The sequence below is a fragment of the Danaus plexippus genome, chromosome 12 (genome assembly GCF_018135715.1).
Source record: "Danaus plexippus chromosome 12, MEX_DaPlex, whole genome shotgun sequence".
Classification (NCBI taxonomy): Eukaryota; Metazoa; Arthropoda; class Insecta; order Lepidoptera; family Nymphalidae; genus Danaus; species Danaus plexippus.
The window spans coordinates 4,124,612-4,152,578 of NC_083545.1; the positions used below are offsets into that span (position 1 = coordinate 4,124,612).

At 32.0% G+C, this 27,967-nt stretch overlaps 2 protein-coding genes across 3 annotated transcripts in view; both read left to right on the plus strand.

Annotated features, from left to right (window-relative positions):
- The first annotated feature begins 852 nt into the window (after window positions 1-852).
- Window positions 853-8,531, plus strand: LOC116772637 (uncharacterized). 2 transcript variants are annotated; one of them, XM_032664876.2, is made up of 8 exons: window positions 853-994; window positions 1,085-1,190; window positions 2,491-3,931; window positions 4,006-4,234; window positions 4,308-4,466; window positions 4,580-4,897; window positions 4,973-5,122; window positions 5,390-8,531. In XM_032664876.2, the coding sequence occupies exons 2-8, from the start codon at window positions 1,156-1,158 to the stop codon at window positions 5,518-5,520; spliced, it is 2,463 nt and encodes an 820-aa protein (XP_032520767.2). In that variant the 5' UTR covers window positions 853-994; window positions 1,085-1,155; the 3' UTR covers window positions 5,521-8,531. The 2 variants fall into 2 exon arrangements, with proteins under 2 accessions (XP_032520767.2, XP_032520768.2); XM_032664877.2 differs by having other exon boundaries at window positions 5,015-5,122.
- A 3,103-nt stretch (window positions 8,532-11,634) lies between these two features.
- Window positions 11,635-27,967, plus strand: part of LOC116772250 (3-phosphoinositide-dependent protein kinase 1) — a 47,441-nt gene continuing 31,108 nt past the window's right edge. The window contains exons 1-2 of the mRNA XM_032664348.2: window positions 11,635-11,803; window positions 13,201-13,287. The gene's annotated coding sequence lies outside the window, so the exon portion shown is untranslated. The remainder of the gene's footprint in view (window positions 11,804-13,200; window positions 13,288-27,967) is intronic.

Here is a 27,967-nt window from a genome sequence, read left to right on the forward strand (position 1 = left end):
TACCGGTTATTTACCTGTTTTATTTAAAAGAAACATTTTGTTCAGTAGCTACACATTTAAAAAGGGTGATACATATAACAATATTCAAGATGAATAAAAATTTTCCAAAAAGTGTTTTTGTGGCCTAAAGTCGTATAAGATTTGTAAAAAACTTAAATGTCTTAGGTATATAATCTAGGAAAAAACCGACAATAGCAATATTCCATTATTAAAGGCATTTTTTTTATTCATTATATACATTTTGATATCTAAGATTTTCATATGTACATATTTAAAATGAAAATATGTTTTTTCGAATATAACTACGAGATGATATTATTTTATGATAGCATTCTCCCGATGTTTCGATTACTTTACACTTTACGGCAACAGCGATCACGGTAAAATAACAAAATTGCATAGCTCCATCTCAAAAACATAATGTCAATATATGGATATTTTGCTAACATTTTATATATATAATTTTTTGGAAAGTTTTCTATCCTGATTTGTGATCAATCAAAGACATAAAAAAAAACCATTCAATGTGTTTTTGGTGGTAAATGTAATTTTTTATGTTATATATATTTTTTAAGCGGTATAAGTATCTAGCATGTATTAAAATGTCGACTAGTACCCATATCAGTTGAATTATTATTTAAAAATATGTTTATATCCTCCTTTTGTAAAATTGTTATGTTATTCAAGTATATCTATCAAGTTAATATGATATGCCTGATATCGTAGGAAAATTCATGTTTTAATAAATATACATTAAAAAGTAGAGATTGAGATTATTATTTTATTTTAAATTGACCTTCATAAAATATAAAACTCATAATTGGTTTGATTTTTTCAGTTCCATAAATTTTGTATAGTGCAACACTGACTTAATCTTTTATCCGGTTCCGTCGGCCATTATATTTCCATTATCGAGTTGTTCGTTCGCCGGGTCTGTAAGGTCGTCACAAGTGAATGAAAAATAGCAAATTTGTAATAGTCTCTCAATAGAGAGGTGAGTTTGTTTTACATTAAGCAGAAAGAAATATCTCGCTTAGCCTTAAATATAAATAAATAAGAAAATTTCGAAAATCGCGTGTTCCAGATACCCACTGAAGCGTTCACGAATCTCGACCACGTAGGTGCTACACAGAACGAAAAAGCTTAAATAGAAAAATGCAGTACAACAGCTTTCATAACCAGCACCCCATGTAAGTTTTAGATTTAACAGATTATTTACGAGATATTTTATTGATCAAGTATTGGATTTAATACAATCATCGGGTCAGAATAGGTTTGGCGGCCATTTTGTGTGCTATGCATTTCGCACAGCTGTGAATGGACGCAACTTAGCCAAAATCAATACTTACCGCTTACCATTAATCAATATCTCGATTTTAATATAACAAAATTTTATTTTTTCGTGAAACAATCTTAATTTTAACGCTCTCTTTTTCTCTTAGATGAATCGTCCCTAAACAGTTTTTTTAATTTGACACACCTTTCCTCTTGTATATAAAGAAATTTTATTAAAAGTCCCTTGTATGTGACGTAACTTTACAATTAAAATATTGTGTTGTGGTTAAAATTATCTGTTATAAAATATGCAATGTATAATTATGGTAAAAAGTTGTATATCTTTATATTAGTGGTATAATATTCTGCTTATATAGAATGATTATTTTCATGCTTCGTTTAGTACTGCCTAAATATATCATGGTTTTATATTTATCATCATTATTTTATAAAATAAATGATCTGCCTAAATGAAATCCAAATTTGTCATATAATAAACTGTTTTATTTGTCAATTAAACAATAATACAAGTTTATGAGAAATAGTGAAGAGTAACACAACAATAAATAGTTAAATAGCGTCTTTATGTCGAAAATTGAGTTATTATTAAAAAAAAAAAAAAAATAAGTGATTTATATATAAAGAAATATAATACTGGAGTTGATTATGAAAAATTATATTGCGAGTCTTAAGACACTTGATCTGCTGATTATAATAACAATATAACTGGAATTTAATTATCTGTTCACATAACATATACTTGAATTGTGCTTTCCAAATAATTATAGTTTATCTTTGTAAATTATAGTGTATAACTGTTTGTATACTGTATCACTGTTTATTTGTATTCTACATATTGCTTATTAGTATCTTATAGTAGCCATGGTAAATTCATTACCATAACCACCATCACACAATTTTATATTAGTGCAGCCCAGTGAAAACACCAGGTCTATATTAGTTTTATATAACACTCAAAATTATAATGATAAATATTAAGTGTGGGATATAGAGTTATCAGTTGCAGTATAATGGTATGTATTAAAATATTCATTATTTAAAGCAGAATATAACTAAAAATTAAGCTCATCCTTTTAAAAATGGTTGAAATTTACTGTTGTGTCTGTAACATTAATGAGCTGAAAACTATTTTGCATTAAAACAAATAGTTTCATGCTCAGCCACTCAGGTTATTATATAAGTATAAACTTCCAGTTTTAGACCACGCCTAGACCGGAATGAACAATTTGGTAAAATCCCCTTCTATAATAATGGGCTGCATGATTTTGGTGGTCCAAAAAATTTTGCTCCCAGAAATGGCATGGGTAACAAGAACTTCAGACCCAGAAATGATTTTAATGGAATGAGAAATGACTTCAATGGCATCAAAAATGATAACCAAAATGATTTTGGTGGACCAAAAGATTACAGGCCAAGAAATAATTACAACAACCAATTGCAAAAGAAAGATTATGAAGGGGATAAGGCTGGAGGTAATATGCAGTTCTATAATGGAAAGAATGATTTTGGAGGACCTAAACAACAGAACTTCCAAAAGAATTATGGACCCAAAAACTATAACAACCCTAACGGAAACAATAATGGCCAACAAACATTTGTTCCTAAAAAGATTTACAGCAACAGTTCTGTGTCTCCCACCAATGAGTTTTCTGACAGGAAGATGCAGAGTCGTAAAGCCAAACACCCAGGTGAAGCACTGACTAAACCTGAATGGGATATGTCGAATCTGGATACCATTCAGAAAAACTTTTACAAACCTCATTCTAATGTTGAGGCGAGAACTGATGATGAAGTCCAAGTTTTCCGTGCAGCCAAAGAGATCACAGTTAGTGGGAATAATGTTCCTCGTCCTAACCATATATTTGATGAAGGTAATTTCCCTGATCATATTATGACAACTATTAGAGAACAAGGTTGGGAAGAACCTACTGGTATTCAAGCACAAGGGTGGCCTATTGCTTTATCTGGTCGTGATATGGTCGGAATTGCATCCACTGGATCTGGCAAAACTCTTGCTTATATACTCCCAGCAGCTGTGCATATTGTTCATCAACCCAGGATCCAGCGAGGTGATGGACCTATTGCCCTGATTTTGGCTCCAACAAGAGAATTGGCCCAACAAATTCAGTCAGTTGCTCAGGCGTACAGTGCCCGCGGCTTTATAAGAAACACATGTTTGTTTGGTGGCTCTCCTAAAGGGCCTCAAGCCAGAGACTTAGAAAAAGGAGTGGAGATTGTTATAGCCACTCCTGGACGACTGATCGATTTCTTGGAGCGTGGAACTACCAATCTACGGCGATGCACATACCTGGTGTTAGACGAAGCAGATAGAATGTTAGACATGGGTTTCGAACCCCAGATCCGTAAAATTATTGAGCAAATCCGTCCAGACCGTCAAGTATTGATGTGGTCGGCTACCTGGCCAAAAGAGATTCAGGCTCTGGCCGAGGACTTCCTAACTGATTACATCAAAGTCAATATTGGATCATTGAATCTTTCCGCCAATAACAATATCAAACAGATCATAGAAGTGTGTGAAGAGCACGAAAAGGAAAGCAAACTCATAAACCTTTTAAAAGAGATATCTTCAGAAAAAGATAACAAAGTCATCGTATTTGTTGAGACAAAGAAAAAGGTAACAAATTAATGGACATTAATACGTACCTATTAATTATGTAGGAATCAAAATTGACGAAAGATTTTTTTAAGGTGGATGATATTGCGCACGCAGTTCGCCGCAATGGCCACAAGGCTTTGGCTATTCACGGCGATAAGTCACAACCAGAGCGAGACGCAGTTTTAACGGAGTTCCGTAACGGATCTACCACAATACTCATCGCGACCGATGTTGCCGCTCGTGGATTGGACGTTGAAGATGTCAAGTTTGTTGTTAACTATGATTATCCTAACACTTCAGAGGATTACATTCATAGGATTGGTGAGTATCTGCCCTCACTGTTTGATAGCACTCATATACTTCAACATTACTTACCATCTTTACCTTCTCCTAGGTCGTACTGGCAGATGTCAACAATCAGGAACAGCTTACACATACTTCACCAGCGGCGACGCCCGTCAAGCTCGAGCTCTAGTTGCCGTTTTACGTGAAACGGGTCAAAATCCTCCCTCAAAATTGAGTGATATGGCAAGAAACAACAACAATAGCTCAAGTACGTTATTACTAAAATGATTCTACATTAATTTTTTATGAATTATAGGAATTTTATTAATATATTTTGTCTACATAAATTTGTCATCTAAATTCTCTACATCACTGGTATAGGTCGCAACCGCTGGCAACAACGCAAAGAAAATAACAGCGGAGCCAGTTCACCACGTCAGAAGAATAACCAGTGGAACAACAAGATGGCGATGACAACTCCCGAAGATAACCAAAACAGTTACCAGAACCGCAACCCGAACCCACAAGCTCCGAGGTTTTCTAATCAGAACCAGAACAACCAAGGGTACAGACAGAACACATACCAAAAGACAGTGCCCTTCCCAAGTCCAAACGTATTCGATTCAATGGGCAGTTATCAGGGCGGCTACAACAACGGATACCAGAACGCCTACAACAACCAAAATGGATATGGACAACGTATGTATAACAGACGAGGATATTTTTTGTTTAATATAAAACTATTATGCTAACGGTTACTCATATTCCGCATAGATCCTCGTAACGGAGGACAACAATACCGTAATACAAATTCAGTTGGAAACAAATCTGCCGGATCTGGATCGTCCTACGGATCGCCGCCGCCTCATTTCGCCACCCCCCCACATTATCCACAAATGCACCCACATCACCAGGAAATGTTGGGTATGTGAATTAATTTAATAACATACAAAATGACTGTTAAATCTGTAGATCTCTTCCTGTATTCTCCTCTTTACTATTTTATCCATTTATATAATACTTCTCATTTTGGTTGTAATTATTCTGACATAGTATACGTAATATTTAAATACTATTATGTAATATTCAAATATTAAATTGACTCGACGTATCTGCAATTTATTTCTTTATATAGTAATATTTAGTTTATTAAATCAGTTTTGTTTATTTGAATACCTATTGCGTAACCAGGTGGTAAATTCTACGGCGGTGGCGTCGGTGGCGGCGGCCCCTGCGGCTACCAGGCTACGGTGGGCGCGGGCGTGCCCTACCCCCACCTCCCCCCCGGCCCGCTGCTCTACGCCGCCCCAGTACAGCAGTAAAATGTTTCCTTACTAGCCCCGACACTACACTATAGGGCTTCACTATCCTTCTCAACTGTCTGAGCTGTTACATTCTCGTCAATATAGAAATTGATATCGTACTTATACATTTGATTGTCTTTGATCAGTTTAAATGGGGCGATTTCTTATCACTTTATAATATTGAATTAGATTTATTTTTTTTTAGATCTGAGATTGATAACTTACAAACGTTCTAACATAGCGTCGTTATAAAGTTTAGCTCCTCTCGATTAGAAAGTAAATGCTGGAGGAGAAAGGCAACTGCTGTTTAAACTTTTCAAAATGCTAAATGCTTTGTGAATTCTATTTCAGATCGTTTTAAATATATTAATAAGTGTGTTAGATTTAATATTCGTTTATTACTGTTGGCCACATCCTGAGGTTACTGTTTATTAGAAAATACTCAAAAATTGTTGGTGGTACTAATATTAATCATGTGGAATGCATTTATATGTAGCATTTACATGTTATCTTAATTAAAGTATATGATACTTAACCAACGTGTTTCCAATATTAATGCTTTATAATTTCATGGTAGATCATTTATTTCCGCGTCTTTAAAGCTTAGCGTGTGGAGTAAGAAGGTATTTTATAAATTTAATAGTATATTTAATGTTTAACATGTGGTCAGCAGATAATAAATAGTTTTGGTGGAATGTTGAAGTAATGTATTTCCACCTTTAAATTTAATCATTATTATTGTTAGAGTAGTCGGTGTGGGGTACCCTCCTGTGTAATCCCGGGTGCCTTTCGTTTTTAAATGTCTGTATGATGTACGAAATGCACGAAACATATAGAAGATGAGTAAATTATAAGGGGGTGGAATTCAAAGGGCAGATATAAAATCTGATATTTTATATAAATTATTTTTATTGTTAACGATGATCTTATCCAGTGAAAATGTGCGGGACAACTTAGTATAAGAAAATTAAAAATGCTTTTGATATACTTTTAAAACAATCTGTATTGCCAGATAAAATTGTGAATATTTTTCTTATGTAATATGACGTCGATGACATTCTGGTCGAGATTTCATGGTTATATATTTTTATTGATTATTAGACCTTGAGTATTATACCTAGCCGTGTTAGTCGGTGGGGCTGTCGGTGGGGCCGTCGGTCCGGCTGAGTTGGGTTCGGAATGCAATTACAAATTATTGTATTAATCTCACAGAAAAGCAAATACATATGTATATACAATGTGCATTTAACATAGAAACATTAGTCTTTTTATTCATTGCAAAGTAAATGAACAATTACTTTCTTTTCTTAGTGAAATAAGTGATTTCTTAATGTTTTCGATTATTTTTTTATGATGTAAATTTCACGCAATTCTAGTTTATTACTGGAGTTTCTTTGTACGTAAAGGGGTTTCTAAAGGCTAAAGGTCGAGATGGCGAGTCAATTGGTACAAAACAAATAATTATATCGGGTATTATATTGAATTGTGTTAGAAGCCCATTACTGTCCAAAGAGGAGATCTGTGATATTTCATTACTATACCTGTCGTTGCGTTGGTCAATTGTTAATGCATAAGAACACTTCCTCGGTGGGAAAGTGTGAACTCTAGACAAAAATATATTTTTTGACTATTTGAACGAATTTCATGAATGTTTGTGACCTCAAAGCTTGCAAGTTGTTCACAAATATATATTATGATGAATAGATATAAGAATATTTTATTGTTATTCAATTTAGTTTTCCGTTTACCGCGAGGTGACGAAGTGGAACTTACCAGTTGAAGGGGACGTAATAGTTATTATTAAGAATCCCGTTATTAAATGCATCTTAAAGATACAATACGATAACAGTGAAAGACAAACGGGTCAGAGTGATCATTGGGTGAACGACTGTTGTGGGTCTCGCGGTTGTATCGCATTTAAGGTGCGAGATTTACATTATAAGAGAAAGACTGCAAGGAAGAATGTGTAATTCGTGCGTATATCATCTCAAAGATGTTTTCCTATATACTAGCGCATACCCGGTAGCGTCGTCAGTTGTACTGGCGGTTATACATTGATGTTTATTATCAAAGGACATGTGCAGCTGACGGACAGCCAGAGGGTCGGCTAGCGTTTGAGCATTACATGCGGATAGCGTTTCGTGTTGAGAATGGTCGTCGATTGCAGGTAGCTCCTGTTTGATGTACAAAGTACTGCACCCACCTCTACTAAACAACTGTGATAATAACACTAAGTAGCGTAGCAGGCGATTTATATACTAGTTACGTCCAAGAGAAGGAATGACATCATATCTGACATACTGTATTGTGATAGCAAAATATTATATCAAAACGTGTACACAGTTTCCACACGTATTGATGAAACTTTTTCTCTAAACAAGACTGATTATAATTATTTCTAATTGAATATTTTATACATGTTTCACTTTGACTGAATGAATTAAGATGTCTGTATTTATATTGGTAGTATTCTTGTGCTGTGTGTATTCTCCAAAATTTTTATTATTCACTATGTTGGATATGAGTCAAATCGCCTTTCTAAGCGGTGTCACCTATGAAAATGATATTCGATTCCTAAAATAAGTTAATTTCTTTATTTTTTCTTTATTGTGATGGTTGATGTTGTTGACAAAATGTGGCAGCGACAGAAAGAAAATCTAACGTTATAAAATGTATGTTATTATTTGTTGTTTATTTACAAGATTTTATTTATTCAACCAAGATTATCTCATAGACAATGGTAATTTCATGCTTTGCTGTATACTAAATAAAAGTAAGTTTTTTTTTTTTCTAAAGTTGTAGGTTTGTGAAAAATATACATAGATTTTTAAGTATGTGGCAATGCAGATCTTCACAAATATTGATTCTATAACAAAGTACATAGTTCAATTTATAAAGTAAATATAAATGGAGAGTCACTCCGTATTGAACTGTCCCAAAGGGAAGTCTTCTGAATGTTTCTGAGAAGTGCATTTCTTCTATGTAATACAGTATTAAATTCTGATTAATAAATTGATGTATAATAAATATACTGTTCTTTTATTTTGTGAACCCCTCGACATATGTCCCTTTGAAAAAAAAAATTTATAACAAGAAAGTAGCAAATAATAATTACTAGTTCATGCCAGTAATTTGGAAAAAAAAATTAAGACCTTGCTGGAGTAGGTCTTCAAATAGGGTAAATTTAATCTGGTTCAATTCAATCCCGAGAAGAAAAGTTTACCGCTATAAAGACCATATTTACAGACTGGAACTTTGCTTAAAATCAACCTGAGTGAGTATTTGTATCCTTTTGACATAATGTTCCAAGTGGCGCCGTCCGTGCCTTATGGCGCCATCCCTTATTAATTATAATATACATCAATACTTAGAATTGTTTTATATGACTGATAATAAATAATTATGATAATGCTTATTAGGAGGATAACGCTTTACTAGACTAGAAAATTAGGGGCACTGAGTAGAGCGAGGCAGTACTTCAAACGGGGACACTTGCTTTTATTTTACAAAGCACAGGTTCGTCCCCACATGGAGAACTGTTCTCACCTTTGGTCGTTCCCCACAGTAAAAACGTCTATCATTTGATTTCATACAATGTCGTGCAACTCGTATTGTTGACGATGCTATACCCACAGACGATCTAGAACCCTTAAGCCTCCGAAGGGATGTGTGTTCTACCGTCTGCACAAAAAAGTAACACTACTCACCGTATCGTCTTTCACCCACATTACCTGACTACGTGCATCACGGTCATTTTCTTCACACTTGCATGATGTGGAATGATTTTCCGCTCGAGGTTCTTCCAGAGAGCTACAACTTAGTCTTTCAATCGTTGCGTGTTTAGGCCACAATAAAGGCCGGTCATCGCATCCGAAAAGCCCTTGTCGATTTCCATGCCGGTGACTTCTTCCCATGAGGTAGGTTCCCAGTTCGTTTTGCCACTTTAACATAAAATATCACCATGGGTATAAATTCATTACTTAATATGATATTCGAAAAGAAAAATTTTGTTTGCCGATAAAACCGAAGCACCAATAAAACGCTTAACGTTAGATGAGCTATATTTTGTAAACTAGACTTTTTAGACAACGTTACAAATCCTGACAAACAAATAAATTTAAAATTAGAAAAGTTTTATAGGCATTTCCTTTTTTGAGTCTGTGTAATAAATTCTTAAAAAACGTTTTTGCTTCATGAACAAAATACGAATGCCTCCCTAAATAAAAGAATCTAAGACGAAAACAATTTGTAGAACAGTAAAATCAAACAAACAATAAAAAAAAGTCATTGATTTAATTTCACTCCTAATTATTACAATATTGTAATTATTATTATTATTATATTACTTTTTAACGCCCGATGCACATAGAGGGAGTTTGACTCCGATGTCTGTCTATAGCACTTGGCAGGGCTTTTTAATCTTATTTTATCTATTCTCCTATTTGAAAATAAATTACTTTTTTAGCGCCCAATGTTTTCACCTACTGAGAAACCACTAGGTATAATTTATCCTAGCTAAATGAAATTACAAATAACCTCCCTCCCCCCCCTCTCTATACAATACCCGCATTTTTTTCTGAGTCTTTTCCCACCATTTAGGCCTGCAGCGCCCTCAAGGCGGGTCAATGGCATGGCAGATTTAAAAGTACTGGAAAAAACGCGATGCGGTTTTCTTAATTTAAAGCCAGTTTCCTTTCGGTGGTTATTAGCTGCGTTTGGCTTATATCAGGCAAGCAGCGTGCCATAATTAGTAATTACCTTATCGGGTTGGAACTTATTCATTAACTAATGATTTTCCTTAATAGAGGTGTGAAAATACGTTAAGAAAACCTTAGAAAATAAAAATAACTTAGATATAATTAGCATTCAATGCACAAAAAACTTTCTTATAAATACCAGTTCGTTTTTTTAAATGTGTATCTAAAGGCTTAAGAAATAGAGTTATACATTATTATAAAGCAATATTAATTTCTAGACTGAATTTCAGCAATAGGTCACAAAGAAATAAACTGCTATACCTTTCTTTTCTAATTTATTTTTTACTTGTTTACATTATTCTACTGCCTTTACTTCCACAGAAAATATTTCAATTTATCATTGAAATTTATAAACGGACATTGAATAAGCTCTCGTTAGTAGCATGGAACCACCGATAATATTCGTAGACGTATGCAAAATGTCAATATCCGTTGTATACGGGACCTACGAAATAACATCTTTAAATGACGACTTAAGTTTTTTTTGCCACTAGATGACTCTTATTTAATTATATATTGAATTATTAAAACTTTTTTTTTAAGTTAGGGCGCAGTTCCTATAAAATAAGTCGCAGAAAATTGAGATCTTTATAACAGATTTTATAGACTGAAGACGGATTAAACAAAATTATTGCACCTTCGTAAATCATCGATGAGATTTTGTTAGTAAAAATTATTGTAACTAGATTAATATATCGCTATAAATCAAATCGAGAATTTTAACATAATATTAGACACACACCTAACCAGAATTCTGAATCTTAAATTTTATTTTCGTTAAATACCGTTCGATATACTTTTTTACGAGCAGATGCCCGTAATTTGAAATGGTTTTTATTAATAACAAATATTTTGAAAATAATGAGAAGTACGAAATCAAATTAAATTTTCAAAATGATTTGGACACTAAGTAGGTACTTGGGAGGTCCCAAGCCTAAAACATGATAGATGGAATGTTATTTTAGTTAGGTTTTCTGTCATAGGCATGTTCTTGTTTAACCTTCAATAATTTTTTGGGAACATTATGATCTCGATTTTTAATTGTTCTTCAATGATATCAATTGCAAATTGTTAAGGTTTCTCACAATTTAGATACTTCAAAGGTTTTTTCGTAAATGTTTTATTTATTCCATCCATACAGGCTAACTTTTTACATACTTCATTTTTTTTGGTTATACATTACGAGTGCCATCTATCCATGTGTTTGTAGAACTAAATTTAAGCTGGTAACCTTACAACACTACCGTTCTATTTTAAGGTTATTTTTGACAGATGGCGCTAGAAGGACGCGTTATCAAAGCAGCATATTTTTGACGTTTACAGAGTACCACTATGTCTCAAACTTGATAATCCATGTTTTTTTTGGAAAATTGCTTGTAATAAAAATAATTATATATTAATAGTGCAGCTCGGTGGTTATATTTGCGTGCGATAAGGGTACTCATCATTAAATTGTGATTTTTTTGTCAATTATACGTAGTTTCCGTGACGAATTTGGCAACAACGAATTTAACGAGGTCATTCGCTGTAGTGAAGATACCATGGTATGATATTTTGATATACATTCAATGTGCTCATTATTTCAATAACTCTATGTAACTCATTGTTTACTAAATTATTCCTCTTGTTAAAAAATTCAATAGATAATCAACTTTCACTATTCGTGTTGAACTACAGTCTAGACGGCCTTGAGTCTAATCTTGTCAAGTCAATGTCATTTGTTTATCAAAATAGATATAGTTGTGAAAAAATATACAAATCAACATTTCATAAAACCCTCAAATAATACCATCTTAACCTGCAAATTAAAAGAATATCTTAAACAATGGTAAAACTTCAAAATATAGTATGTGTAGCTTACAGAACATCGATAGATACATGCTATTATGCTTTTAATAAAACTCGTATGTTTAAGAGATCTGCTATTTAATAGAATTAACTTAGTTACTACTTATGTGCGTCATGAAATCTTAAAAAAATATTGTTTTTTTTTTAATACGTTATATTAATAAAACGAATTTTATTAATATTATGTAGTTAAAATTTCTTTAAAAAAGTATTCGAAGATAGCCCATAATGTCATTAATGTGATAATTATGCAAATACAGATGTAGTAACAATAAGGTTATAAACAGTATTACGACTACTATAAATGCATGGTACTGCAACCAGATCGTCTAAGTGAAGTGTTCCCATTGCCGATAAAACCAAAAAGAAAGGAAATATAGTATATGTATTGGAAGAATGAAGAACGTGTCTTAGGACTTCCGGCAGACTCGTGTTATAACCTATTGGCTACTTCAAGCGTGTCTTCTGCGGGATTGCGGCATCACGTCTTTTATAGTTCTGATAAACCAGCAATTTTAATTTGTATCGAAATTTGTTATTACTTTCAAAAAAATCTTTTTACTTTTGATCACATGCTGTGATGTTTACATTTTTTAAATATTGATAGTCCTCACCTTACTATTTCTTTTTGATAGTTATTGACACGTGTCGAACTAAGGTTTGATAAGTATGAATTCACAGACTATTAATTTTAAATAATAACAAATTAAAAATGAGTGTCGATCGAAAATCGACAAATGTGTATTATTAAAAATTTTAACTGTTGCTACGTATTTATAAAATAATAATCACATAGTTTCTTAAACACTGCATCAATAAAGAAAAACGCAGGACGATGTACATACGTTCATAATGTAATTAATAAATGCAAATGCTATTAAATGTAATATGCGTTTCCAAATATTTTTCCAACAAGTGTACTACATCAATAACACAAAATTTCTTACAAAATAAAATATATTTTATTTATATAACTTATATAAGAGAAGGCATAAAATAATGTCGGACACAAAACAGGTCGTACATGTAAATAAGCTAAGGGTGATTCTAACCCTTTGAATATAAAACATTAAAGTGTTTCTATTCTGTTTAGGATTTAAAAGAAAGCCGGCAGATGGATACCAAGGGCGGATGGAACTAGGTTAAGGCCTGCCGCACGTTACGAGCTTGTTATACCGAGGTAAGAAGTTATTGTAACTCGCTCATTCTAAACTGCGCAGTTAACTGAATAAAACTGTTTTGCTTTCTTTTAATTGGCCGTTAGTTCCATAAAATATTTGTTCCATGTAAGTCAATCACTCGGTTTAATCTCTCTATTTTTTCATATTAAAGGTTTAAAGATATTATATGCAAAGAGACGAGAATATTGTTCTCTGGTTTTTTTTTTAAGTTAAATTATGATTTCTGTAAATATGTCTGTCGATGGTCGAAGCGACAATTATATGTAATATAGGTATATATATATTTTACACTTTATTGAACACAACAATAAATAAATAGTATAGAGGAAGAGAAATTGATACTGTGATATATAAAAGGCGGTTTTATTGCAAAATTACCAACTTTTCCAGGCGAAATCATCTCTGAACCAAGTGTGCTGCGATATGTATAAAAGTATTTTTGCAGGCTATGTTTTTATTAATACATACGTATTCACATTTTAATATATGTATATATAATTAGGAATAACATATCAATGATGATAAATATATTGCAGGGGTGCTCCAGATATCAATGTTTTAATTTTTTTCACAGCACACATTTATATTCCGCGTCGTCGTTATGTATTATGTCGCTTGAAACGCTCAAAATAAATGTTACCTTAGTTGTCATAACATTTCTTTGTCTCGCTGAACAGTTAGGTGGCGAGTTAAACTGGCACTTGACCGGTTTATTTGTAAAGTGAAACTTATAACCTTCATGTGTTGTTTACAAACAGCTCTGAACTCGGCCCGGTGACGTCACGCCGCTCAAATTTTTAATCGCCTATGCAATGATGAACCACTAGCGGTTATGCATTATAGAAAATAATTTTAACGTCATTGAAATCAAACAAATATATCTTCTCGTATATTATCAGTTGGTTGATTTATTGGTATATTGAATTTCAATTAATTCAATTACCATCGATGATGAATGACTCAATATTCGTAAGTTATATACAATCATCACAATAGTAATATGTATTTAAGTTACCTTCTCGTATTATACTTTTACGATTTATGAAATAAAAATTGAAATAGACACCAAAGTTATTTCTATGAATACTTTCGTATTTTGTGTTTAATATTTATTACGAGATAAATGTTATATTTAAAACTGCTGAATCATGATACTATTACTGAATAATATGAATGAATAATAATAAAAATTGAATACATATAATATTAAAGTACATCTGAGTGATTCCGATCATTATTAGTAGTCTAGATTCCCAGCAAGTTATAAAGTAAACAGCGTCTCTCAACTTTCTACGTTATATAACGGCTATGCGTTTGTTTTTGAACGGAAAGGAACGGTGTCATAATCACGAAACAACTGAACTTGTTTACAATAACTGACGGTAATTTAACGAGTTCAAAACTAATTCAATTGACGAAGAAGAACTTCTAAACTTGTTGGATTCAAACAAACAATACATTCTTATATCGTCATTGTTACATAATGTGTGTTTTTTTTTTAAAGAATATATGTAACCTCCTTCGACATGATAAATATACATTAGTTTGAATTCTTATATATATGTAGATGTTTTGCAAAATATAAAAATATTTAAAACGCATCGTCTGTGAATGTTTATAATATTATAAATAATTATATGGAATGTAAATGTTATATAAATAAATAATAATAATAAAAAAGATAATATGTGGTTGCATCGTTTGAACGATCGCGTGGAATGTAGCGTTGCACAACGTGTTTTGACTGCGGTCTACCGCTCGGTGTCTGGGGTTCGGGGGGGAGGTCGTATGAGAAAGAGGGGAAGGGGGGGGGGTAAAAATATAAGAAAATATACTAAAGATATTTGTTGTGCTTTAAATATAACTGTGGCGATAATAATGTTATTTATATATTCAAGTTACGTTTCCATCGGACATTAAATGTTATTTTTAAATTATTCTAATTTGCATTTGTTTACGAGTTATTTAGTTGTATGTCTACTAAAAATACATTGCAATTAATTATGTCTAGAATATTATTTGCTTTTATGAAATTAATATTTTATATTTTTAAACTTTGTGTGTCAATAATAAACCAATGTTAAGAAAATAATTATATTTTACGATTATCTAACTGTAGTTTTTAGTGATATTTACAGATGTAAACATATTTATTTGTAATGTTAGCCTGCAGCTACATCGAGCGACATTCAGCCGAAGTTGCGCAATGTATTTTGACGTTTGCCTTGCTTCATACATTCATACACTGCAGATAGTGTTACGTGTATTTGAATCTTACAATTTCTTTTTATAATCTGTTTTTTTTTTTTTTGACACTATTTTCTTAATAAATGAAGGTGACGGTTTACTAAAATTTTTTGTCATAGTTTGTTGGTCTGTTGCTTCTTTCTATGTTTTATATATTATATGGAAATTATGAAATATTGTTCATGAATATAATAAAACTTTCTGTCACTAAACTCCTTTTGCTTTGCCCTTTTATTGGTAATGTTTTTTTTATAAGCGGTATATTAAGGTTGCATCTACTATGGTTTTTTTTTGGATTAAATTTCAAAGTTCTAAGGTTATGTAAAGAAATACAAAGTTATGTAATTATGAATGGTGCTGTCCATTATATATAGGACATTCATTGAAAACCTATGCCGCACTGAACGACCTACAAAAGAGACAATAGTACGTAACTCATCAAGTATGCTATATCCCGGAAATAGCAGATTGGAATCCTATTATACTTTATTAATTGACCTATATTCTATAAAGTAGACTTCACAATTTGACAAATGTTCCTTGTATATAATAATAGTATTTTTTTTGTTGTTTATTTAATTCCATATACATTTTCTTGAGACAAGATGAAGGAGTAAGAGATAAATAGAAATCTCAGCTCCAACTTGGACCATGGTCTACTTTTTACGAACTAATCGACGTATTTCCCTCAAATAACAACAGATTTCTTTTATTACACAAATATTTCAAATCGTCGTCGTCCTAGTGAATGGAAAGTATTTTATTTAGAAGGTTAGTATTTCAAAAATAGTATTCATACAAATATGATATACATTTTTTTGTTTATGACACCTGCAAGCCGGAACATCTAGTCTGTAAAGCTTTGTAGCGTTTTAGCTACAAAATAGTATTAAATGGTCCCTGACATATCAGATTTTGTTACGAAAATAAATCTTTTTATATATTTTTAAGGCACAAATTATAATTGTAATTAAGCATGTCCACTTTCCAATCTTCTTTGGGTTCACGAAATGTTCACTGCACTGCCAGATTAAAGCCCGCAAGCCTAGACAGCGACACCTTGAACTTTATATACAAACAAGGAATGATACGATTTAAATATTATTTACGTAACAGTGAATGATTTTTTTTTGTTCTTCAATTCATTAAAACTCGAACTGGTGAATTTTGAAGATTTAATTCATTCAAAAAACATGAATAACAAAGCGTCGTGTTTTTCTTTTTGGTTTTTTTTTATTCCGGCGAGTTCTTTGTTACACGTTAATACTTGGTGCTGATTTTTAAAGGTAGCGGCAAGGTCGTCTCTCCAGAAGGTTTTGAGCCATCATTCACGTGGATTACACCACAGCCGCTCTCACTTCGCATCCAGTTAATGTTTTACTGTGAGTTTTCATTAAACTTAATACACACTGGTCGACCGTTCTGTTATCCATAAAATCACGGATATGTCCGTATTGTAACGAATAAGAAAATGGCAGTGTATGGTAATAATCCAAATTTTTAATAGAGACATAACTATATATTATTTAGATTTTAGATCAATAAATTATAGACATGGTATTGATCAAACCTTTTATATAGTGTTTTAAGCTTAACACGAATTTGAACAATGTATGAACGGTCCGGAGTAACTTGTGTCAATTTTACACTAAATGTTTTGAAATCATGTCACAAGACCGCGTTCTCATTCGCCGGCTCTGTTTCACCCAGCAGTTGAATGTTCCTACGTATCCACGGTGAGAGCGTATAACTTCATGGACTTACAACACGTTTGTAGTTCATCGATTCCCAGATATGATATTATACATTTTTCTCATATATATAATGCTCAATGTATCGCAAAACGTATACTTGACATGAAATCATCGTTCTCAAACGCTATGTAATAGTATACACATTTTGTATTAGCAAGTGGGCTAAGGTCGCATTGCATTTTTCATCGTGTATTCGCTCGAGCTGTCCGTGTAGACGCTTATGCTAGCATTGTTGATGTGCTCATGAATTCGTTGAGGTCGCGGTTGTGTAACATAAAATTCTAGATGTTTCTGGATTTTGTACACGTTTGTTATTCATCCATTGTATTTGGGAAATTACCTCTTCCTCACGACAGTTTGAAGACGAGAGAAACATCGTTAGTCACAGTAACTTGTCATTATTTACGCAATCTTCAAACCCATTATCCTCTTTAAGTTGTTTACAATGTGATAACGGCTTGATTGTACTTTGACTGCGTTATTGTGTTAAAATTTAAGTTTAACAATGGCCATTTTAAATCTCACGTTCAGTTCTAATTCGTCGAAAGGCATCTGTAGGAGGGGAGATATGTTACATAGTCGACGTTGCATTGCTGCTGCGTTTAAGATCTAGGTCAGAATAGAAATAGATTGTGCCGCTTTTAAATTGTTTATAAAACGTTTTAATGTATTTTAGTTGTGCTCGTCGTGATTGTCATGCAAATATTTGGTATCAACACAGCAATGTTTTGTAATTGTTTTTATAATAACAAACATTAATCGAATTAAACGCTCACACTTTAGTTTATCAATGTTTGTTACTATCTCGTGTAATATATTTCTTGTTAGTAATATTGTTATTATTGATATGCTTTAGCTACGTATGTTTATATCTGGACTAATATATGTGAGTTCGTAAGTGATGATTCACTCATCCGATGCGGGTGACTCGCCAGCGCCAGCCCTCAGACGGCGGTATGTAGGTCGCTGGTTATGGTTTGTTTGGGTTCCCCGAATTAGTTGCAAATGACAGAACTTAACAAACAATACTGTCCTAAGGCCCCATCGCTCGGCAACGGATGTTATTACAATAAATCACTTAATAAGTTCGCCTCATGAATAATTATAAACGCATAGCTCCTGAATAATAAAATCTTTTCCTGTTAACTCTAAACGGTACTGGAAAACCCATTGCGAATGCAATGCAAACCGCATAATTAGCAGTTCCTCATTTGCAAAGAACAACAAATTCTTGAGCATCTGACTGGAACTTTATTTTCATAGAATTTGAAATGTTAAATGATTATATCTATTCACATAACCATCTCGGCAATCACACGAGTAACTATATATAAAATTAATACGATTATAGACATAGTTTTCAATGATGGAATCCTTATTATTTGTTTATGAAAACAAACGTTTAAAATTGTTATAAAATATATGGCGACGTAACCGGTGGCCTGGTTCGAAGTAGGTCACTTGCCCACGTCGGTCGCTCGTTTGTTTGGGTCCATATTGATTCCACAGCGTCTTAACAAAACTGCGCACGCATCCATGATATGCCAATGCAGTACATGCATGTGCCAGCTCTTGTATTATATTTAAATAACTCTCACAATACATTTAATTTATCTATACTATGTACCTTATGTAATATAAAATATACATATAAATGTGAATGTTATACGCTTGTGATTATCAAAGTAATATCTGGCCGTAAATAGTGTATATATTTTTTTTTCATTTAAATGAGGTTGCAATAGAAAATTATGCAAATAACTCCGCCTCTGCAGTATTTCATAATCTGTGCTATGCAGTAAATACTCTGCACCTACGAATATTTTATACTTTATTGAATTTACTTAATAAAACCGTGCTATTATTATAACTAAATAATATTGTAAAATAATTATAATGTTACAAAATTTGATCTTTTATTTAAAATTATATGTTTTTGAATTAACTGTAGAGAATATTAACTGTTCTATAATAATAAATTAAAAAATACAAAATAATTTAAAAACACAGAAGTTATTAGATGTTTAGTATACTGTTTTACGTTGGATTTCATCAATTGTAACAAATAATTTCTAAGTATTTCCATTACAAGAGAAGTTATTCTGCATTCGCAATGTATATATAGGATATATGATATATGTATGATACTGTACAGTATGTATATATATGTATGTATGACACGCTATCATGTGTCTCAGTCGTCTGGTTGTAGGCTGTCATGTTGAGGCAGCGAGGGTGCGGGCCTACAACTAGGCCACGGCTACTCGTGTTTGATTGCCGTAATTAATTTACTTCACTCATTTAACGGATCATTCCAGCCGCGGTATATCGTATCATATTATCATTATATTTTATCTAGACCTTGATTATTGTTTTCAATCTAACGTTGATTATGTAATAAATTTGTAATAATAATAATAATATAGTTTTCTATGAACCTTTTAGCGGAAAATTTCGTTAATTTTTTTCAGTATATTTAATACGTGTGAATGGATTCTGTGAAAAAAAAATAAACTAAAAAGATATTTATAATATTATGCAATATTGTGCAATGAATGAACGCTGTATGTGGGTCACGCTACAGAGCACCGTCTAGTTGGTTGTGTGTCGGGGCATGCGCGGAGCCTTCCGAGGACCTGGCCGTGATCGATCGACTTACGTAGAACGCTACGTGAAACTGTGAAACGTAATCGTAAATAGGTCGGTGAGTGCGCGCGCAATGTCCTCCTCCTCCCCCTCCTCCACCGCCCACGCCGTACTCAGCCCTCGGCGTAGACGACGTCACTATTGATCGTCCACGTGGCGCCGTAAATGACGTAGCTCCCGTCTCGTCGATAGTACACCCTCCTAGACCCCCGTCAGACCCGACTGCCCCGACCCGGCCCCGTCACCGCAGCCACCCCGACGAATCGTTCCCTATATAATAGCGTTTTTGTATCTACCCTCAGCCCAGTTTTGAAAGGACGGCATTAATGAACGCCTACTATAATTTGTTTGCATCTTATCATCAGTCCTCGCTTGCGGTTCACGTGATCTCAATTTTTTTATTTGTTTTTTATGATAATTATTCATAGATAACTGTGATAGGTTGTTTTCCACGGGGATTTTTTTATTAGCGACATATGAACATGGCGCATTCCGTTTTAATTATTAATTTAATTTTCATTAAATAAAAATATTTACTTATACTAAATCGATCCATAAGAATTCCTTTAACCGCAATATATTTCCTTGCTATATTGTAATAAGTTTATATTGTTTTTATTTCTGTACGGATTTCCTTGTAAAAGGGCAAGGACAAGGACGTAGCTCGTACTTTATAAATATTACGTGAATTGCATATGTAATGTCATTTAAATTGCTTTATAAAAATTGCATTCGAATTCCAATTCACTTTGTTTTAGAAATCAGTTTATTAATTGAAGCGTTTCAGACACCGCAGAGTAAATAATTTGTATGTTTATGATCTAACAAATGAATAGTCTGTAACTGAATCCCTACAGATGCTTCGCTCGGGTCCAACCTCGTGACGCTGTGACAACTTATTGCGCAGTTTGTTTCCATATTTATGCTGTTGTATGCGGTAATAATGTAATACCGCATTAGATGATGCGTGATTGGCTGCAACCTTTGAGACGGGGCTTTAGGAAGCTGTACAATTACTGTTATCGTATTTGTAAACATATAACATGGAAAGAATAAAAATATATATATGAAATTATCGGAATTTGTAATGCTTGCTTTTTGATGCAGCCATACTGAAAGTAGAAAGTACGTTTATATGTTGTTAATTTGTCTGAAGAGTGTGTGAATGTTACTACGTGTATACAAATAAAACAGTCCAAAGATTTGCTTGGAAATCAAACACAAAACCACTATACATTTTGGTACTGTATAATACAGAATATTATGTATTTTTTGTCAAATAATAATATCATTTTAATTAAAAAGTATTTCTCATAAATATTGTTATAATTATTTTTTTCATCCATAGCATACGAAACAAGAATAAAACTGTTGTTACAGACACAAGCTAAATTATGATTGTTTAGGGAAGTATTTTACGAATTCAAATTTTGTTAGCTAAACAAAAACCATTGAATTTTTTTTATAAAAATATAAGAGATCTCATTAATATGAGAGATATTTCTTTGAAGACAATCTCAATATGAGTTATGATATTAAAGTTGTGTTTTTATATTACTCTAAACGCTTTTTTTTTGAAAAATTTTGACTAAACAAATATTTCGTTTTCCACAACTATTTTGATTAGTGAATTGAATACACACCTTTATAAAGATACCAGAATATTTTTATAAAATACTTGCAATAATTAGACGGAAAATTATGTTACGTTGAGTTGTTCAAAAAATAATAGTTTTTTTTTTTTTGTATCGCATATCTTTGAACCGACGTATTATTATTCTAATACAACTTACTAAACTGTATATGTACAATATTTATGTTAATGGAGGGTAATTTTGAGATCGTCAAAAGTTCCAAGTGATGTCTAGGGGATTCTCAGTTTGATAACCGTTCTCGTCGCATTGTTTGTATACAACATATGAGTCATAATCGTAAATAGACTCGACTATGTAATAAGTACTATGGACGCAATCACATTTAAGGAGTGTTTGTCCTCATACATGCGGAGATGAAAATTAAACAAACGTTTCACGTCAGATCCTTATCATACAGCTTTAATGTAATAAGAAATTTTCTATGACGTGTGTAATATTTATGTGTACATAACATTTTTTTTTTTGTTATACTATAGCAAATGTTACAAATTTCAGTTAAGAACGAATCCTCCTAATGTTAGTAATGAATATCTGTTCAGTGTTCATAAATACATAGTCGTGATATAAATTACATGATTTATTTGGATGTTCACTATGATCGTAATTAATTTATATCTGTAAGAAATAACTATATTCGACTAGCAACAGACATGGATGAAATGTAATAAAGAACCAGGCCATTATGTTAATATAATCTAACATTGTGACAATTATGTATCGCGTGTAGTTATTTCATTACTATAATATGTGTACTATTAATAAATTCCTCGTTAAATTGTTGTAAGAATAATATTTAAAAATTTTTTAAAAGAATAATTTAGACGTGTGTGCTATTTAATGTGGACCTATTTCTTACGTGTAAGTAGGTTGTATAGGTCTAGGTTGAGATGCACTGCTGTTAACGTGATGTGGGCAAGCGGTGGCTTCTAAGCGGCCATTATATAACGTATTATTTAGATACGTGTTTCCGCTGATTGTGAAGGTTGTTCATAAGGTCGCCGGTCTGTAACCACGTCATTAGGTTTTTATTTATTATTTATGTTGCAGAAATTATTTTTATTACGTTGCTAACGTTTAAATAATATTTACCTTACAAAACAACGGAACGATTAACTTATAACCTTTAGTGTGTTGCTAGTGCAATTTTGTCTTAATTGAGTTTTACCCTCGTATACCTGCGCCTGCAGAACAATCTGTACATACATTTCTTAGAACTATATTAACATTAAAACAATCTTGTTGTAGTTTAATTATTAAAACCTTTGGTATCATATATTTTGTAGGTCGGGACTTCGAATCTTACTCTGATAAATTTTTCATTACACATTTTCTTCTTAAATTTGAAGTCAGTGACTTTTTCACTTAGCTTTTTATTTGGTTCATATCACACATTCGCCATTATAATAATTTATATAGATTTTATCGAAATACAAACAAACATGACCTAAAACGGCTGAGTGTGTGTACAGTGTAATTGCTAGTCATTATTCAGTTCCTAGGATGTACGAAACGTATGAGTAATCTTTTATAATAGATGACGGTTAAGGCGCCGGTGCCACTTACACCGACGCCAGCATATCATGAAATACAATAAGTCCGCGAAACGTGTCCGATATGTTCTGATAGCAATGTTAAAAACAAACTTTATCGATACAAAATAAAATTGATACAGCCGTCAGTGTGTAGCAAGAAATTTACTAATGCTGTGACGCACATTTGGGGCACGTGCAATGAGTAAGTGGGCAGTCGCTATCAACGCGTAGGGTTAGCATTTAACATTGCTGATTAAATACCTTCTATTTCAGATAACTTGGTGAGTTGTTCTTTTATAGTGCAAATAACAATAAATGATTATTTAAGTTCATTCTTCTTCTATGCCGCGTTGAAATGAAGTATAATATCTACTTCAGACCATATTCCATTGCATTTTTATATCGCATCATCACAGCAAGTTACATTTAAGTTAATGTCAATCATTTATTTAAAATGACTTGACAGATGCAATCAATGAATGCTATATTGGTTCTATTACCTTTTGCTATTTATTTTTATCCTTCAGTAAAAAATATTTTTTTACAAACTGTAATGTTGAACGCGTAAACAAACGCTTCGATAACAATTATTTATAAATCGCACGTCAATGGTTACGTAAGTGTCATTATCTTTCGTGGAATAGGTTCATTGACGAAACGCAAATGATAGTTTTAAAGCCGAGTAACATGGAAAAAATGCAAAGACAAGGCAGCCCTAGATAACTTTTATTAGTTCATATTGTGCTCCGATTCATAATAACTTATAAATATACAAGGCACTAGAACAAATCGATCATCATACTGAAAGCGTAATTCATAATGTCTAGTGTAGAACGAACCTAAAATGACTGTGAACTTACGTCTTTGGAAACAAAGACGACGAATTTAAGAATAAATTATATGAAACCTGTCAGGAAATGTTCCGTTTAAATTATGAAGTAATTTACCGTTTTTTGGCAAAGTTCATTTCTACGTGAGTTAAAAGCTATATCCAGAAAAAACATTTCGTAAACAGAAGTTGTTAAACAATTTTAATATACAGCAAGTATTGGTTGCTTAAAATGTCTCACAGCATTTTTATGAACGGTCGATGGCCATAACTTATATATCAAAATGATACAGCAGGTGACAGTGAATTGTAAATACCAACTGATGACTAAACCGATAACCCGATTTCGACAATTCCTATACAAACAAGGATATCTGTAAAACTCCGCCATTGTGTATTGGTGGCAACCCAAAAATATCATCATATCATGAATTTTCCATCAGCAATCAATCAAACATATCAATACAGTCTGGCTTCACCAAATGATCTGTCTGTTACCTTGGCATTTGCAATATATAAGTGTACCAGCTATCTAGGACGAATATATAATTCAAAGCTCACAGCCATTAATGCCATTTGTGTAACTGTCATGAATAGATTCGTACTTAACCTAGAATGTTGATGATATGGTCCATTTTGATCTGACGTTAGACCATAGACAATTCCAACATAATCAGAGTTGAAGGTTCATTGTTTTAAGAATGCATGAAGTATAGACAACATGGGATAGATTTTTTTATTTTTATTGAAATGACCCATGCTTTCGCTTCTACTTCCCACATATAAAATTTCGTCCATATTACATTGGCATATTAAAAGTTTTTTTTTTATAAGTATTAATGTAATTATATAATATAAATTGGTATTCTTGTCTTAATATTAAATGAGTTAAATCCAAGTTGTATTCTCTCAAATTACACCTAGCTTCCCTAGACGACGTGGGTGTCGTTGTTTAACTAGTTTCTGTTGTATCCTAAACCTACATTACTAAAGTTTCGTTACATAAACATTTACATTAACAAAATCAAGAACAAAGTTTTTATTTTATCTGTAAAATTATGTTGTTTTCTCTTTATCGATTTCAATAATAATAACTCCTTTTTTATTTTTAGATTATAAAGAATCTCTTAATTTTTTTAATAATCACCTTAAAAGGTCATAGTTGAATATTCAGCCACAAGAGCCCTTAGATTTTTCTGTGATTCTATAACAGTCCCATTAAAATCCGTTCTGAAATTTAATATGACTTAAAAACAGAAAGACAAATTAATAATTTTGAAGAAGTTTGTTTATTTGTTGGTATCATGTTAATAACAATAAGCACTTGATAATGCTATTTCGAAATCATAAACATGCACTTGGATTATATACTCGTATGGGTTAAAGTAATAAATCAAAGAGGAATTAAAAATAATGATGTTCTAACTTTCAATTTTAAATGTATTCTACATATTAGTAATATTTTATATGGAAAAAGATATATTTGAATATCTTATCCTTATTGGTTTATAAATAAACATGTAATGCGTTTCCTTTGAAAAATTAACAGTTGATGTAGGTGTTTCTTTGAATCGTTGGAAGCAAATACGTTAATTCAAATAGTGTGATATTTCTGAGTACCTACCACAGCTCTGATGTCAATTCGCTCTCCGGCCTGCACCTTCACTGTTCTTAGAATGGATTGCGCAAAAAGTCATGAATATTTATTTACCTAAGAAATAATTTGTTAGTGACGTTTCCTTAGCAAAGCCTTAAGATATGATTTATTTATGCTGGTACTGAATTGGAGCCAGTACATCGACCCTCCACCGATGACTCAACTTGTTTTTCCAACTTCATTCGATCTGTTTGAAAAGAATAAAAGATGTCCTCGTTTCTTACAGTAAACAAGTGCCGATAAACGCAGTCCTTTTTAACCGACTTAATGAAAAAGGGTTCCTAATTCGACTGTTACGTTTATCTCAGCTTTTAAATAAGAGAAAGAATCACAATAATTTTATTGATATTTGTAATTAATGCAAAACTAATGCCACATCAGACATAATTTACTTACATCTTTCAAATGTAAGCATTTTTTTAATTCACTACCAATACTGTCAATACTGTTTTGGTTGTGGAATGGAAAGTACTCTTTTATCTACTTCTGATATGACGTGCCAAATATCAATATATTGTATCGATTTCGACATATTCAAATATAGAATAATTAAACTTTCAAATTGAGAAATCTACCAGCGTAGCATGTAAACAGCCTGTGAATAAACGGCAAAACATGAGGAAAATAAGCGTCACTATAAAAAACAGTTATTTCTTGTCTTAAAATAAATTTCGTGGTCGCTTCCTTAGTAAACAAAGTCTGTTCGATGCATGCGCGAGTGCAGCTGTCGTCCTTATCTGACATCGGAACTGTCACCTGCAACGAGATTTTTTTATTCAGCCAGTTAACTCTGTTATTTTCAAATTAGTTTTATATAAAAGTGTCTTAAAATAATTCTCTCATGGGTAGAAAATTATATCTATGAAATCCCAAAATTTTATAAAATCGCATAAAACATACATATATGTTTTTATATAAATGGATACTGATATATAATATTGAAACCTTATATAAGAAAAATATTTTAGTCAAACCGGCCTCTTTAATCTCAAATAATCAGAAGCTTAGTTAGGAATTCCAAATTCAAATGTTCTAAATTTTGACGCGTGTATTTACGTTTGGAATTTAATGATTCATTTGTTTTCGAGCCATATGTTTCTTCTTTGTCATCCTTTTTTTTATCGTGGCGCCTGAGCTACAGAATGTATAGCAAGCATTATTAATTTGCAACATTTAAAATTATAAATCAATATTTTTAGTACTACTTTTTTATCACTATCAGATATCAAAATCTTCAGTTCTTCCCCGCACCGGGTGTATGAAACGGTCTTACTATGATTACAGACATTACTAAAATTGTTAAGAAATATTAGTAGCGTCGGTTTGACCTCGATGTTTAATTCAAATAATAATATTATAATACATATTATTATGAAATTTATTTTGGATAGTATATTTACTTAGTGGTTTTGCAACGTAACAATAGTTTATATGACGTCTTTAAATGAAAAACGTGTTCTTTTTGAACGTTTATATTTGTTCAAATGTTTAAAAAAAAACTATACAGCGCTGTCCAAACAAGAAAATTGTCTGTAATGGTTTCATATTTCTTTGATATTCAAATAAAATAATGTATAATTATATTTGTATAATATAATTGTAAATACATTAAAAATATGAATAGTCTTTTTATTACCATATTATTTTTAAATACATTTATTTATGATTAATTAATTATGCAATATGAAAGTTATAAAAATCCACGAATTAAAATATAGTTATTGTGAACGAAGTTACTTACATTCGTTTATTTTCTCTTACAAACAGCTGATTAATAACATGTGAATGATTATTTACATTGAAAACTATTTATAGACTCGCGGCATTGTACGCTGTTTGTAAACAAGACACAGGAAAACTCGAAGCAGAGGCGCCTGTAATGCATTTTTAATATGAGGTAGATGTATTAAATAATCCATTTAAAAAATTATAAACGTCTTGTTTTTCTTTAACATACAAAACTTATCCAGGGTATCCAATTTACACCAGTTGTAAATTTATTTATACTTATATATGAATCCCAGCACTATAATATTAAAAAAAAATATGCAGATAATCATTAATTTATTTTCGTTTCGAGGTATTCTTTCAGTATATACGGTTATTTTTATATTCAATTTATTATATGTTCTTCACTAATTAATAATTTTTATTACATATTAAATATACGATAACAAAATAATTACCTTCATATAGATGTAATGTTCTGAGCTATTAAATTTAACTAATTGTAACCATATCGTCGATGGGTTTTTTGACATCACGAATGTGTGGTTTTTATCGTAATTTCACGGTATTTCCTTGTGATTGTGGTTTTATTTATAAATAGATATTTATTGCTATGTTATTCTTGATTATT